Source organism: Kwoniella europaea, chromosome 1 (assembly GCF_036810445.1).
Source record: "Kwoniella europaea PYCC6329 chromosome 1, complete sequence".
NCBI classification, from domain to species: Eukaryota; Fungi; Basidiomycota; class Tremellomycetes; order Tremellales; family Cryptococcaceae; genus Kwoniella; species Kwoniella europaea.
The window spans coordinates 2,206,748-2,220,961 of NC_089487.1; the positions used below are offsets into that span (position 1 = coordinate 2,206,748).

A 14,214-nucleotide genomic window follows, 5' to 3' on the forward strand; every position below is an offset into this window, starting at 1 on the left:
GCGAATACGTAGCTATTCCAGGTATCTCATTCTCTGTGAAGCGCATCCATCGGCTTTATTATCCGAATGATTAGCTAGGCCTGGGCTGGGTGCTCAAGATCATACGGTTTATGAGAAAGGTACGATGATCGAAGTTAATCCCTTCTACACAACACACAAATACTGTAATGAGAAAGTTCAAGAAGATCAAAGCGTAGCTTCAATTAATCAACAGCACAATCATGAGGATACACTCGTGATCACGATTGACGCTCAGACCATTCAGTTCAGGTCAGGTCGAGTCGTGGACAAGGCAACCATCACCATCAATTTGACTTTGATGGGGAGGTCGTGTCTGTGTTTGAGGGATGTGAGATTTAATTTGCTCGAACAAGAGTGGGGGAATGAAGAAGACCAGGCTTGGTGCTTGAGGCAGAAGGAGGCTGTGGCAAATTGTAGTGAAAAAGGGGGTTTGGGAAAGAGGGAAAAAATGGGGGTTGACGTATCGTACTGACCATGGCACCATAGAGAGTACGTACTTACTATGGTGTACATGTATTTTATCTATACCCAGATGACGCTCATACCTCAGTCAATTGACTATACATGGTGGTCCCTTGAAAGGGACTCACCTTCTTGTCTATAGCACAAGAAGAAAACCGTTGTGGGAAATACGGGTATATTCGTAGTGTAAGTCATCAATAGGTCGAGATTCACACTCAAAGACAACACTGATTTCTCATAAAGTGGATTTAATCCCATAGATATATCTTTAAGAGAGAACTTCCTGAAGATGCTGAAAAGCAAATAAAGAGGTGTACTCTTGTAATTTGATGGGGTACGATGGTATGTTACCTCTCTTTCTCGTTGTTTCCTTACGTGCAGACGTCAACGTTCAACGATATTGCATTCCAAGCTCACCGCTCCCTTCTCTTCTTAGCCCAATGAGCCGTACCCTCATCCGTCTCCGAATCTCTGAAATCTGTTCGCCCCCCATTGAATGATCAAGCAATAGTAGGAAGAAATACGACACGGAAACTAGTCGCTCATTTGGTTTCGGATCCTTTTAAAGTGATAGGATCACTGGCATCGATATTATCGTCGAATCAAGGACCAATGTGGAAGGATTTACTGCTGGATATCTTATGTGAGCCCTCATCATTCCTTCGCATCATCGTAAGATTCTTTTCCATAAAGCAACGACGAATATCTATGCATTTTATCACGAATCATCCCTCTTCATTCCATCGGTTATGTTTTGTTCATTTAGTCGTCACACTATCTATCCATTGAACAAGTCACTTCCTATTTGGTTAAGCTACTAAACTAGACCCAATGCAACAATCACAAAGATACAACTACCCATATCTTGCTTTATGACAAAACAGCTATCAAGTGAGAAGTCAAAACTTCATGTTCTTCCGCAACAGCTATTATCATAACCATGATCATCATCAGCTTTCCCCCTCTTTCTCTTTTCGACGCATCATGCCTGATTGGAAATCATACTCACCTTTCAAAACAATCTTTATGAACTTCCTCGCCACCTCTGTATTCTCATTCTCCAATTTGCCTAAACTGTCTTTATCCATCTTCCAAAGTACACAATCCCGTTCCGCAACGACCGTACAATTCCTTTTCAATTCACTCAACGTACTCAAGTCTCCAGCGATCGTTCCAGCCACCATTGTCTCCTGGACCAAATTCGTATGATCATCATATGCGTATGTCGCTCTCAGACAACCGGATTCAATCAAATATAACCCGTCTGCTAGATCGTTCTGAGTCCATAACGTATCTCCAGATACGATTTGTTCTTTGTTGAAGAACGGTACGAGCTCATGTAGGAATTCAGAATCTTTCGTACCCCCCTCTTCTCCTGAGGAAGAAGACGGTGTATGATCAAGGTACGGTTCGAATGTCTGATACAGGATCTGTAAGGGCTGAATCGTAGACAGGTCTGGTAAAGAGGATGGTTCAGGTTTGGGTGGGGATGGGAAAGTAGCTACAACGTGCACATGTTATCAGCATAACATTCCACTCAGTTGCTCTATTCAGCTAAAGTTCCCTCACATCTCGGTAGAGTGTCTCCTCCAGCTTTGACCAGATGACTTCTCCTCGGTGAATTTTGGAACGATTCAGCCAGTGAGAAAGGCGGTTTGGCAATTTTGGGGAAGTCGATAACCTGTGCTGCAGATGCCTCTTGATCGATTAGACGCTGATTCTCATAAAATGCGGTCCTATCATACCGATATTTAGCTATCACTCTAGTCTTACGGCAAGTCATTGAACTAAACTCACAAATAAGCATTCTCAGTCCATTCAAGCGCATCATTCAGTCCCACGAATACTTCTACCCTGGTCCCTTCCCTGTCCGCCCATAGGTCGACAGCTTGAAGTGCAGTCCCGACCAATCCGTTGGGAGCAGCACCACAAAGGATGAGTAAGACATCCTTAGCAGCTAACAGTCGTTGTACACGGACGAACGCTTCTGCCGAAGAGAAATCCATTCCGTGGACTAAGTGAAGGTCGATGATTAAAAATCGGATAGGGTTGTGTTGCCATTTGGCCAGATCGAGGAGATGACGAATCTCGCTCTCTACGTAGGTGATCGTACCGAAGAACACTAAGCAGCAGAAGTGTCAGCTGAAACAGGTCGTGCGCAGACGACAGCTCACTCACAGAAGCCCTGTAACTTCATGACATAAGTCTGCGATCCTACTTGCTGAATGAACTCTCTTTGTGACTTTGGTCGTCGTACAGTTGATCGAGCGGTGGCACCGTTGAAGACAGTCCTGATAGCTCTTCTGCGGGAGCTCTGAACGACGAAGAAGATACAAGCAAGGATGATACCGAGTAACAGACCAATCACGAAGTCGAATCTGTCGTGTGAAGTATTAGCGTTGTTAGTATGAGGAGTGAGTGGATATATCACTCACATCGTCATTCCAATCGCTATTACCCAGATAGTGATATATTCCCATTTGTTCACTCGATTCCTAGTATCCCATACAGCTTCTATGACCAGGTCGATACCGAGAACGAAGATTAATGCACCGACAACCATGACGGCTGACAGTAAGCGGGATGTCAGCTCTGCCATCAGCTTGATTGTTAGCTCGATGAGCAACTCACGTAATGCAGCGATGACGGATGGTCCGACCATCATAATAGCTGCTGTGGCAGCTGCCAGCATCAATCCAGATAGTCGAGAACCGCCACCAACTCGGTAGACTTAACAACTTTATCAGCAATGTATATCGGGCTGACCGCAGAAAAACTCACAAAGGACGGTATTGACATAGGTCAGGTAATTAGGCACCTGGATTTTCACTGATCAGCGATGTTGACGTACACTATAAGGTGTAACGCTCAAGCTAGCTAGACTTACAGTACCAACTAGCCCAGCAGCGAGGTTAGAGAAACCATGAGCGACCAATTCTCGATCCAGCTTGACGTTATCTTCCGCTAATGAGACACCCAAGGCAGGGACCTACAGTTGGGACATGTACGTGGTCAGCCGATAGGACTTGATTGTGCTTAGGAGAAAAAGCTGGGAAAGGACACAGTTGAAGCAGGGCGAAATCTCTCAGAAGTCAAATAGAAGTATCTACTGCGAGCACAAGTACTCTTGCAGAAGTCTAACATATCTTGGTGACAAGCATCATTGAGATCGCCCGTATGAATAATCGTCACTTACGTTGAGCGGTACATGGAGGATACCGAAAAATACCAAAGCGAGTTGAGTGGGCATGGCTTCCCAGAAAGCCCCCCAGTGGGTCTTGCGGAAGTCCTATGATTCCAGTATCCTGTCAGTTTACCAGAATACCGCTACAGGAGGAGAGCCAGGGAAGGCAGACTACTTACGAAATAGGTGTAGAATTTCCACCAACTTTGCGTGTTCTTACCCACATCGAAAACCCATCCTGTCTGTCGAAGATATTCGATATCCCATCTTCCAATCAATACCACTCCATAGAATATCAAAGGAACCACGAAGAAGTACGCAGGGAAGATGAGCTGGTGGTGGAAGAAATGGGTGATAATCCGAAGTAAAATTGCGAGAGCTAAGGGGATCGTCCACAGTGCTATCACATGACCGGATTGGAAAAACAACTTCAACGTTGCAAGGTTATATTCGAATCCTTCTTCTTTCAGACCTCGAGAAACTTCTAATCCTGTTTCGATAAGGAAGATACCGACACCGCCGATACATCTATTTCAAGTGAAAATTAGTACATATCAGACACCCCTGAATCATAGATACCCACCCAACAAGGATATGCCGAGGGAAGTAACCTATCAGACCACCCAACTTGAAAGCACCAAGAGCGAAGAAGACCAAGCCTGAAGAAGTATCTCAGACTTAGCATTCAAGCGTAAGTGTCAGACATGAGCTTCACTTACCGGTTAGAATGGAGCTGAATGCGAAAGCAACCATTGTCGTCGCGATTATCGCTTTGTCCTGTATGCCGTATGATATAGATTAGTCTCCGTTTTTGTGATGAAAGATGGTGAGATTTTGCTCACGTCATCACCTATAACAGCCTCAAAGGTGTTTACCAAGATATGGAAGAATGGTACAGCTTCAATCATCATTGAACCGTTACCACCTGGGAAGATACTACCACCCAGCGAGAACACGAGTTGGGAGACGATGCATCTATCGGATTGAGCAATATAGTGAGCTCATCATTAATATTATTTGGGAAGACTTCACTTGTTGGCCAAATCCACTCACGAGACGAAGAACATTGATACACCTAATGAACCAAAATCCACAAATACAGCATTTGCCGGGAACCTATGATGAAACGGATTGGTGAGTTGGTTTCCTTCCCTGGTCGACATCCTATGATCGAAAAAGACGGTTTGCCAACTCACAAGATCATACCATAACTAACACCGTCTAAAACGTTCAATAACAAACCCAAAACGACCGATGGAATAGCTTTGACAGGTTCAACTATAATACCCTTGGCGACATCTTTAGGTGATACTTTACTCAAACTGTTCTTCCAAGTTTTCACATCTGCCAAACTTTGACTAGCCCATGATCTCTGTTTCTTCCCTTCTGATCCATTTCCATTAGCCAGTAAAGGTGTATTCTCATCTGCATCTGCGTTGGCCCTTTCCACATCTTCTCTCGCTACTTCATCTGCTAGGTACCTCCTAAGTGAAGATGCTGAAGCATGTTTAGAAGAAGGTCGACTGTTCGAACTCGATATCGATACTACCTCTGAATCAACTTCGATCAATGGTTTCCTACTTGGTACGGGTGTTCTCTCTCCTTCTGCTTCGTTGTCACTTGCAGCGGCACTAGGTGGTTTTCTTGACATATCACCTTCACTAGTCGATGTCGAAGTTGAATTTGAGGTGGATTCAGCTTCTTTAGCTCGTTCTAACATCATACTCAAACCTGATCTTTGTCCTGCATATGGTGATACGCCTGTTCCATTCCCGTTGGAGGATTCTTCCGAAGCTGGAGAAGTCTTTTGACCAATTGCCACAGCAGGGTTGAGATGACTTGGATTGACAGGTTTGTTCACCTTCCCTACTACTGCCGGTTGTTGTTGTTTTGGTATAGAGGTTGAAGACGATGGAGGTTGACGAGAAGCCAAAGGTGAGACTGAAGGTTGGAAATGACTGAACGATGAATCACCCGCTGACGAAGTCGCTCGAGGTCGAGAAGAAAATGACAAAGACGCAAGTCTGGCTGTGGAATCTCGAATTGATTGGGGTGTGTTGGACGAATGGTTGTGAGGTGGGTTTCCTAAACCTATTCGACTATGTGATGGGAAAAGGGAGAATTAGCGTTAGCCATGGGATTTATGCTGGTTTACTGATAGTTGAGTCGATACGGTCACAGATTGATAGATTGCACAGTTGTGTATTGATAAGGGTATGAATGAAAGATGGTCAGAATGGTGCATGATGACGAAATCAGGATGACATTTTTCTGTATCATGATAACACAAAAAACAAAGACATGCGCGTGACGGTGAGGTACTCACTCTTCGTTATGACTGTTGTTACCATTACCACTCTGATGGAAATCATTGCTTATCCTTCTACCAGAATGCATCCCAACGTTTGAGATACCAGCATTGCTATTGAGATCATTTTCCATTGGACGCTGTTGTTGTGAATGACTTATGCTGACCGATCTTAAGATCTGTGAAAAATAACTCGTCCCTCCTTGTTGATCAGGTGTTGGAGATTCAGCACTTCGAAGTGAGAATGACGACGCCGATGCCGAAGCAGATGGACCAGGTGATAACGGTCGTGGTTGTTGAGGTTGTTGTTGCTGGTGAGTAGGTAAGATGGGTGAATGGGATGGTTGTGGGAGGTTGGTGGGTAGATGAGGTGAGGTTGCTGGATCCCTAGCTGGCATGTTGACGTGCGTACTTCAACTATAGCATGAAAGCCACGGGAGCGAGAGAGGTACTGGTAGTTTCTTGAATAGAGATGTCGATGGATGATACCGTGATGTAAGGTGGGAATAGGCTCGTGCGTTTCGTAATTATTCTATATGTTGGATTGATGTCATCGGACGATAAGTTACTCGGTCGGGTTTATTGCTCGAATGATGGGATCTCGATTTGTTTGATTGATTGATTGATGGCAACTAAGATCAAACACAAATACCATAGGATGGATCAAAGCGGCACTATAAACCTAAACCAAGACCAAGTTTCGTTTGTCTCTATCCTGGATGGATACGCTGGGAAGATTATCTCCACAGTGCTCGTATCTTTCGGTGAGTGGAAAATCACTGGATCAGATTTGACTATTTGACTTCCAGTGAAAGCAAAAGAAAAAGCTCTGAATCGGATTGAATTGTACCTTCCGTCCTTTGGGATGCGAAGTGTGGGTAATATGAGGTTATATCGTTTCACTTGAGCGGTTGGAGCTGACCGTTGCTGATAGAGTAACCTCTAGCTTGCTCTCCACTCGTTAGCGACTGGATGATAACCAAACATCCATCCTCGTGTAGATAACGAAGCTGCTCTGCCTGTAAAGTCCCACGTCATAATCTTTCTCCTAACCAGACGCGTTCCTGAGATTGATTGGTACAGTATAGTGACGGTTAATCCGACCAATCAGCTGTTCCACCTCTTCCACTTCTTATCTCCCTTCTCCTCACCATGTGAACCTCACGCGATAAGTTGGTGAAAAGAGGAGCAACGGCTTGAAACGGATTTGACCGGTTGTACCGGACCGAGAGTAAGGTGATCTGTGTTGTGATTTCGTGATTTCGGACCAGTATATAAGATTCTTGAAAGGTATAATGAGGACTTGTCGTTCTTGTATCATATAGCTACTCCAATAACAGAAACAAGATGTCATCATACATAGATGAACTTTTTGGATTGAAGGGCAAGACAGCTCTGTGAGTGTACATCCCTCCTTATACGATCTACGCAAGTTGCAACTCGGTCATCCTACCATCCTAACCAATCCCTACAGTAGATCACTATCATGGACCTTACTGACATGCTGCTGCTCAACCTAGTCTCACAGGGGCCACCCGAGGGATCGGCGCTCGTCTCGCCCTTGCTCTCTCGAAAGCTGGCGCAGATATAATCCTAGTCCAGCGAAACGATACCAACACAGCTACCAAGGACGATATTATCAAGCAGGGCGGTAAAGCCGATATCGTCGTTTGCGACTTGGCATCTTCAACGGATGTAGCCAAACTTATCCCCCACGTTACGAAAGATTTGGGAAGAACATTGGACATAGTAGTAAACTGTGGTGGTATTCAACGACGTCATCCGGTAGAAAATTTCCCAGATGACGATTGGCAAGAGGTCCTTCAAGTTAACCTCAACACTGTATTCACCATTACTCGAGATGCCGGTAGACACATGTTAGAATCGAGAGGCGGAGTAGCCGGTGAGGCTGTACCGGAAGGTGGAGTTGATGGTAATCCAAGAGGAAGAGGTAAAATCATCAATATCTCCAGTCTTGTGGCGTACCAGGGTGGACTGAATGTCGTTGCTTATGCTGCTGCCAAACATGGTGTACAAGGTATTGTAAGTGAATCTCAACATCACCTATGACTGTAATTCATAAGTTGGTAGAGAGGAAATGCTGATTCGTTCATTATATGATTGGGTATCATAGATCAAATCATTCTCTAACGGGTGGGCATCAAAGGGAGTTTGCGTCAATGGTATCGCACCAGGATACATCGCTACTGATGTGAGTTCAAGTCATCCTCTCTCCTCTCGTTCTTCCACATCAAAAGGAGATTTGGCTGATATTTCTATCTTTTACCATACTTGTAGATGAACGAAGCTCTTATTGCCGATCCTGTCAGATCCCGACAGATCCTCGAGCGAATCCCCGCTGGTAGATGGGGTACACCTGAAGATTTCGAAGGTGCAGTGGTATTCTTAGCTTCAAAGGCATCAGATTACGTTTCGGGTGAGACTTTGGTTGTTGATGGTGGTTGGATGGGACGATAGGACATTGCATGTATAGACATAGGGGTTTGAGTGGCATATGCAGTCCTTGTCATCTTACTGTATCCCTCAGACTACTGTGGCTGTTTAAACTATAGTGAAGACTCGACTGACTGAAAGAATCATGACTTGAAACTATTGTAAGCTGTATAACTATCATGTGGACTCTACAAAAGCCTATGCTAGACACTCAACACCCATTATACGTATCGATATCCATATCTAACATTGCCCTTTCCTGTTACATTCTGAAGCTCAAATGGATCGCTGACTATTCCTCTTCATTCCCTCCACCATTCTTCTCTTTATCCAACCGCTCCCTCTCCTCCCTCTCTTCCATCTCCACAACCTCGATGTCTAGCGGATAGGTCAAAATCGCCGCTATACCCGTTAAGAGATTAAGCTGTTGACCTGATTCGTGCATCGAGGAGAATATCAGAGCTTCACCACCTTTGGACCGGACAGCTTCAACCATCGCGACATAGTGATTACGCGTAGCTGGGTCGGAGGATCTATCCCCATCCAGAAAGAAAAAACGAATGAGCACCCGAAAGTCATAAGCAAGTGATAAAGTTGGCATAGCCTCTAAATTTCATGTTCGTGTTTTATCACTCACCTAAACAAATCATCCGATATCAATAAAGTTCCCACTGCACCCCTATCAACGGCCAATGCAACATGTTCTGGTCCATACCATGCTCTAAGTTCGTCAGTCGCCAACATCTTGTGGAATCTGCAATTTGGACAGTATCAGTCAACGTGTCACACATGACTGCTCCTTGAATGTTACTCGTTGAGCTCCGCAAAGGCAAAAACGTAGCACTCACTTATCCAAGCCTACACCTTCCCTAGCGAATTTCGCCCCTTGTAACATCTTAGCCACCTCTGGTGCTCTTAGGGCCTCCACTAGTCCATGTACGTGTGAAGTGTTGGAATGCACTTTAATCCATTTCGATCGGGACGATAATAGAGGTTTGTTCGAAGTCAGATTGGCTTGTTGAAAGATGTAGTCGTATAACTACAATACAACAGCAACTAGACATCAGCCTTGACTCAAGGGGGGGAGATGAAAACCGACTGACTGTGTCTTTTGTAAATCCCGGTGAGGCAATGACGACAGCTTTCAGATCCTGATAAGGTATCAATCTGAGAATCGCTTGATATACAGTAGACAGGAAATTTTCCATTGCCTAGTAAAAGTATAAACAATCAGTCGACGACTCTCGGTCTTCATATCATTTAAATTGATCTATGGCTTTACTCACCTTTTCATGTCCTGAAGTACCACCTTTCCTCTTCCTAGGTACTGACACTTCTATCCTCTGTCTGACAGTAGTCATATGCTCAGATAACAGACATATAGCGGCGGTACCTACAACAAGACAGAGATATTCAGTATTCATATCATTCATCACGATATCGGCTATTCGAAGGGGTATTAAGTTGCATGGTGATTGTACAATATGACAAGAGTGTAAAGTTTCTGCCAACTCACCCTCACCACAGACGATCGCACCTAGCTCAGCACCTCTACCTTCCTGTGTACTTTCCTGAATCCTTTCCAAAGCTATCGAATCCCATCCTGAAGTTTTCGTCAATCTGAAATCTCGATTTGCTAAAAGCAAATCACTCTTATCAGCTCATTCCAATCCGATCCAATCCAATCCATCACATCTCTTCTCCTCTTCCTCCCTTAAGACCATATATGATGGTTGATATGGCGATCTGTGGTTTGTATAATGTATTCTGAAGTTACTCACCCTCGAGGTCCAAAGTATGATAAGCGCCCAATTTAACAAACTCATTCTCTTCCACTACCTTTCCTGAAATCTGCAAAGACGCAGTAGGTTCTTTCTTCTCGCCCGTACCATTGCTCTGAGAAGACGACGCAGCGGGTGAGAAAGCCGTCTTGGTCACTTCGAGGGTGAGGTTGGTCTTGACTCTGAAGGAGTCGGACGATCCGGTAGACGACAGCGTTTGGACTCTACGGACGGCAAGTGCCCGGACGTGATCTCCCTACAACACATGCAGTACATGGATCAGCGAGAGGTCGGATGGAGCATCAAACAGAAGAGAAGTCGCATACCTCTGATATCAGGTTGTATACATGCCACATATCCTCGTCATCCTCCGGACGAAGCGTTACATATCCCTAATCCATCATGATCAGCATACAAAGTGAGGGTGGAAAGAGAGGTTATAGTGATATCGTGACATGACTCACAGAACCATCCTTCTCAATATGTTTGTTGACCAACTTCATCTTGTACACTTGTTTTCTAGATGATTATTAGGTATCTTAGGTTGGAATAATAAATTTATGAGTTTTCGTCGGTATGCCAATCGAATGCGATCTGATTTGCTGATCAGTGATCCTCGTCGAAACTGCCGGTGAGCCTATTCCCTGATGATAACCGAGTAAGAGGCTTGGAATATTGATGTGTCTGCGTATCTAGATTGAAGGACAGAATGTTGCACGATGAGGTGAAATGCAATGCAAAGTACAGAACAATGGGATGTGTGATGGGATGTTACGTTGAAAAGTGGATGTTGGTATGACGTTCACCAAATCATCCAATCGATTTCTAGTCATTTAAAGTTGATTCGATAAACGTGGCATTACCTATACATCTTACTGTCAACCCACCTTGTCATCTCAAGCTTACATGTGACCTGATGCTAGCCTTCAGACCAAGGATAATAGTTGTGTTGTCATATGCATAGGAGATACTGTATACATCCCAGTCTGAATCTATCAATCCCAAGAGAAATCATCTTCCTCATTATTATTCTTCCCTTTCGCCTTTCCCTTCCCTTTATTTCCTGTACCATTCTGAGTTGTCTCTTCAGACGATACCCTTGCAGCTTCTTCCGCTCTGGCTAACTCAATCTCATCCTCCTGCGTAGTAGGATGAGCAATGGTAGTTGCTTTCCCTCGGAATGTCAAGGGTAATGTATGATAGGTCGATGATTTCAAGTGAGCGGCGTAAGAGTAAAGGAGTATTATGAAGTAGATCTATGAGTGTGATCATAAAATGTATCAGCTTGTGGTTCACAAGAATATCATTCCATACCGTTAGAACTGATATTTGAAGGTATTATCCTCTGAATGAGGTGTCATATGTGGTATAGAGGTGAACTCTGACTCACCTTTATTAACCATCCAACAACCAACGTCCAGCCCGCAAAGACCTTTTCCCTCTCCCATATCTCCCCTGCCAGTGCTGCTCTAAGCTCGTTTAGCCCCTCATTCTCCTGATCGGTGGACGGTTGGGAGATTTCACCTCGCGATAATGCCAATTCAATAATATCCTGCTGTGCTTGCGAGTTTGCAGTTCGTCGTCCATCATGCGGGATGACATACCAATAATTCAGGTAGAAGACGTAGTGAAATAACGTGAGGATGATATGATCGAAGGTGTATAGGTGAGATAAGAGGAGAGTCGGTGAAGCTGATTCCTATTTATATCACAATTCGCAACCAGATGAATAAAGATATTAGTAATTGCTTGAAATGAACTTGACTGCGCTCATATAGCGATATGGAACTCCACTCACAGACTTGACTACTTTCAGTCCCCACAGGAATGCGAATAGTGTAGCCGTCGAATAAGCGTAGAAGAGTAGCTGGACGAACGATCCTCCCACTAAGATGGTTATCAACCCGTATAACCCGGCCACTTTATTGACGAGCTATAACAAAACGAGATATAAGCTCGGAGCTTGCCAGCGGTTCGTGGTTAGAATTAGCTTACCCCGAAGAGAAGTACGATTTCAGCACCTGTTATCATTTTCAGCCAGTCAGCTCATGTTGGTATGCTACAAGAATGAGAAATGGTGTACCACGTACCCAGCTTGATATCCAACAACCCCAAGAACGACGAGAATACGGGGTTGGATCCGCCTGGCCACCTGAAAGTGAGTTTCATAGTGGGCTATATAGATTTCTCTCTATGGGTCGGTGACATGAGTTGTGGGATGATCGTAAGGTGTATGATATTTACATGCAATAGATGCAGCCGTCAATAAACGCATTTGGAGAAACAGTGACCTCGTAGGCAAAACACGCGACTTGATCGGTCAGCCTGATATGTACTTTGGTTAGGTGTGGCTGATAAAACTCTCCGCATACGGATAATGCCACTTCTACAATGCCGACATCACACTTCAAACTCCGAGGAGAAACTACCAAATCGACATTTTCATTTTCGATGTAGAGAGCATCTTGCCTCTCTGGCTGCTCGTCGCTGCTTGCTGCTTGCTTGCTACCCCATACCGTTCGTTCGTTCATTTCATCACATATCGATTTGTTACATTTTCAAGCTTCTTTCCTTTATCCCTCAAAAATCGACAAAATGGCCACTTCCCAACAAATCTCAAAGAAGAGAAAGTTCGTCGCCGACGGTGTGTTCCAAGCTGAGCTCAACGAGTTCTTGTGAGTGTGTTTTACCTTGAAGTGATTGTAGTTGCGTAGGAGGAATAGGATATAGAATGGAAAGGGAAATGGATATGGAGGATCGTTTATAGAGAACAGGATATAAGAAAGGTAGAGAATATATGCTGATCTGACCTTCCTATCACTACTTCTCTCCCTCCCATTACCCACCCGATCGATCTACAAACACAATCGTTAATCGTTAATCATTCAGCACTCGAGAACTCGCTGAAGAGGGATACTCAGGATGTGAAGTACGAGTTACCCACGCCCGAACTGAAATCATCATCCGAGCTACTCACACTCAAGATGTTCTCGGTGAGAAAGGTCGAAGAATCAGAGAATTGAAAGCTTTGGTCGAGAAGAGATTCAAGTTCCCCGAAAACTCTTTGGAACTCTACGCCGAGAAGGTTCAATTCAGAGGTTTGTCAGCTGTCGCTCAAGCTGAGTCTCTTAGATACAAGTTACTCGGTGGTCTTGCTATGCGAAGGTGAGTTTGGAGTATTTTCCTTGAAGAACAAAGTGGTCTTTGCGGTATTATATATCGTCAGATTGATGAAAGCATCCTACGGGTGTGATCTACATTGGCCATCATCGCCTATTAGTCTACCCATTCTTATCTGTAAGATTCACTTGAGAGAACCCCTCGCTGACGTTTGATGTTCTCCACAACAGAGCCTGTTACGGTGTCCTCCGATTCGTCATGGAATCCGGTGCCAAGGGTTGTGAAGTCGTTGTATCTGGTAAACTCAGAGCTGCCCGAGCCAAGTCTATGAAATTCACCGATGGATTCATGGTTCACTCTGGTCAACCCGCTGCCGACTACATCGATTACGCCGTCCGACACGTTCTCCTCAGACAGGGTGTGTTGGGTATCAAGGTTAAGATCATGAAACCCTTCGACCCAGAGGGTAGACAAGGTCCTTCCAAGAACTTGCCCGATGTCATCAACATGGTTGAGTGAGTAGACAATCCTCCATTTTTACATCCCTTACTGCCATTACCCGGATATGATACTTCATAAAATCGCTGACACTTGTGTACTTTTAGACCCAAACCCGAAGGTGCCATTGAGATCCGATCGGAACACAAAGAACCCCAAGTTCAAGCTATCCCCCCTCCTGCTCAACAACAACAACCTCAAGAGGCCCAACCCGCCGCTGAAGGTCAATACTAAGTTTAGTTCGTTACTGGGATCGGGACTGGGACATGGTCTTGTATTTCTAGAATAGCGGAGGACTAGTAGTATATACGTTCATACGTTATACGATGCTTTGATGAGATTTGCATTTACCTCACCAACCAACAAAAAAGAATATCGTCTGGTGG

The 14,214-nt window shown here is 44.5% G+C and overlaps 5 protein-coding genes across 5 annotated transcripts; 2 read left to right on the forward strand and 3 right to left on the reverse strand.

Annotated features, from left to right (window-relative positions):
* Positions 1-1,353: 1,353 nt before the first annotated feature.
* V865_000830 (uncharacterized protein) lies at positions 1,354-6,373 on the reverse strand (the record flags this gene model as incomplete). The annotated part of the gene is made up of 17 exons (XM_066224658.1): positions 1,354-1,409; positions 1,493-1,984; positions 2,053-2,219; positions 2,281-2,605; positions 2,662-2,861; positions 2,919-3,051; positions 3,115-3,213; positions 3,265-3,301; positions 3,371-3,472; positions 3,680-3,772; positions 3,847-4,195; positions 4,251-4,326; positions 4,387-4,444; positions 4,510-4,642; positions 4,721-4,783; positions 4,864-5,766; positions 5,994-6,373. 17 exons carry the CDS (start codon positions 6,371-6,373, stop codon positions 1,354-1,356), a joined length of 3,666 nt encoding a protein of 1,221 aa, XP_066080755.1.
* A 949-nt stretch (positions 6,374-7,322) lies between these two features.
* V865_000831 (uncharacterized protein) lies at positions 7,323-8,453 on the forward strand (the record flags this gene model as incomplete). The annotated part of the gene is made up of 4 exons (XM_066224659.1): positions 7,323-7,372; positions 7,496-8,018; positions 8,110-8,187; positions 8,274-8,453. The coding sequence occupies 4 exons, from the start codon at positions 7,323-7,325 to the stop codon at positions 8,451-8,453; spliced, it is 831 nt and encodes a 276-aa protein (XP_066080756.1).
* A 268-nt stretch (positions 8,454-8,721) lies between these two features.
* Positions 8,722-10,713, reverse strand: V865_000832 (mRNA surveillance protein pelota; the record flags this gene model as incomplete). The annotated part of the gene is made up of 9 exons (XM_066224660.1): positions 8,722-8,962; positions 9,067-9,183; positions 9,278-9,468; positions 9,533-9,640; positions 9,716-9,822; positions 9,946-10,065; positions 10,211-10,466; positions 10,537-10,602; positions 10,675-10,713. The coding sequence occupies 9 exons, from the start codon at positions 10,711-10,713 to the stop codon at positions 8,722-8,724; spliced, it is 1,245 nt and encodes a 414-aa protein (XP_066080757.1).
* Positions 10,714-11,205: 492 nt separating this feature from the next.
* V865_000833 (uncharacterized protein) lies at positions 11,206-12,379 on the reverse strand (the record flags this gene model as incomplete). Its single annotated transcript, XM_066224661.1, has 5 exons — positions 11,206-11,466; positions 11,601-11,909; positions 12,009-12,143; positions 12,206-12,231; positions 12,301-12,379. The coding sequence occupies 5 exons, from the start codon at positions 12,377-12,379 to the stop codon at positions 11,206-11,208; spliced, it is 810 nt and encodes a 269-aa protein (XP_066080758.1).
* A 426-nt stretch (positions 12,380-12,805) lies between these two features.
* V865_000834 (40S ribosomal protein S3) lies at positions 12,806-14,062 on the forward strand (the record flags this gene model as incomplete). Its single annotated transcript, XM_066224662.1, has 4 exons — positions 12,806-12,885; positions 13,100-13,375; positions 13,561-13,845; positions 13,936-14,062. 4 exons carry the CDS (start codon positions 12,806-12,808, stop codon positions 14,060-14,062), a joined length of 768 nt encoding a protein of 255 aa, XP_066080759.1.
* Between the last annotated feature and the right edge of the window lie 152 nt (positions 14,063-14,214).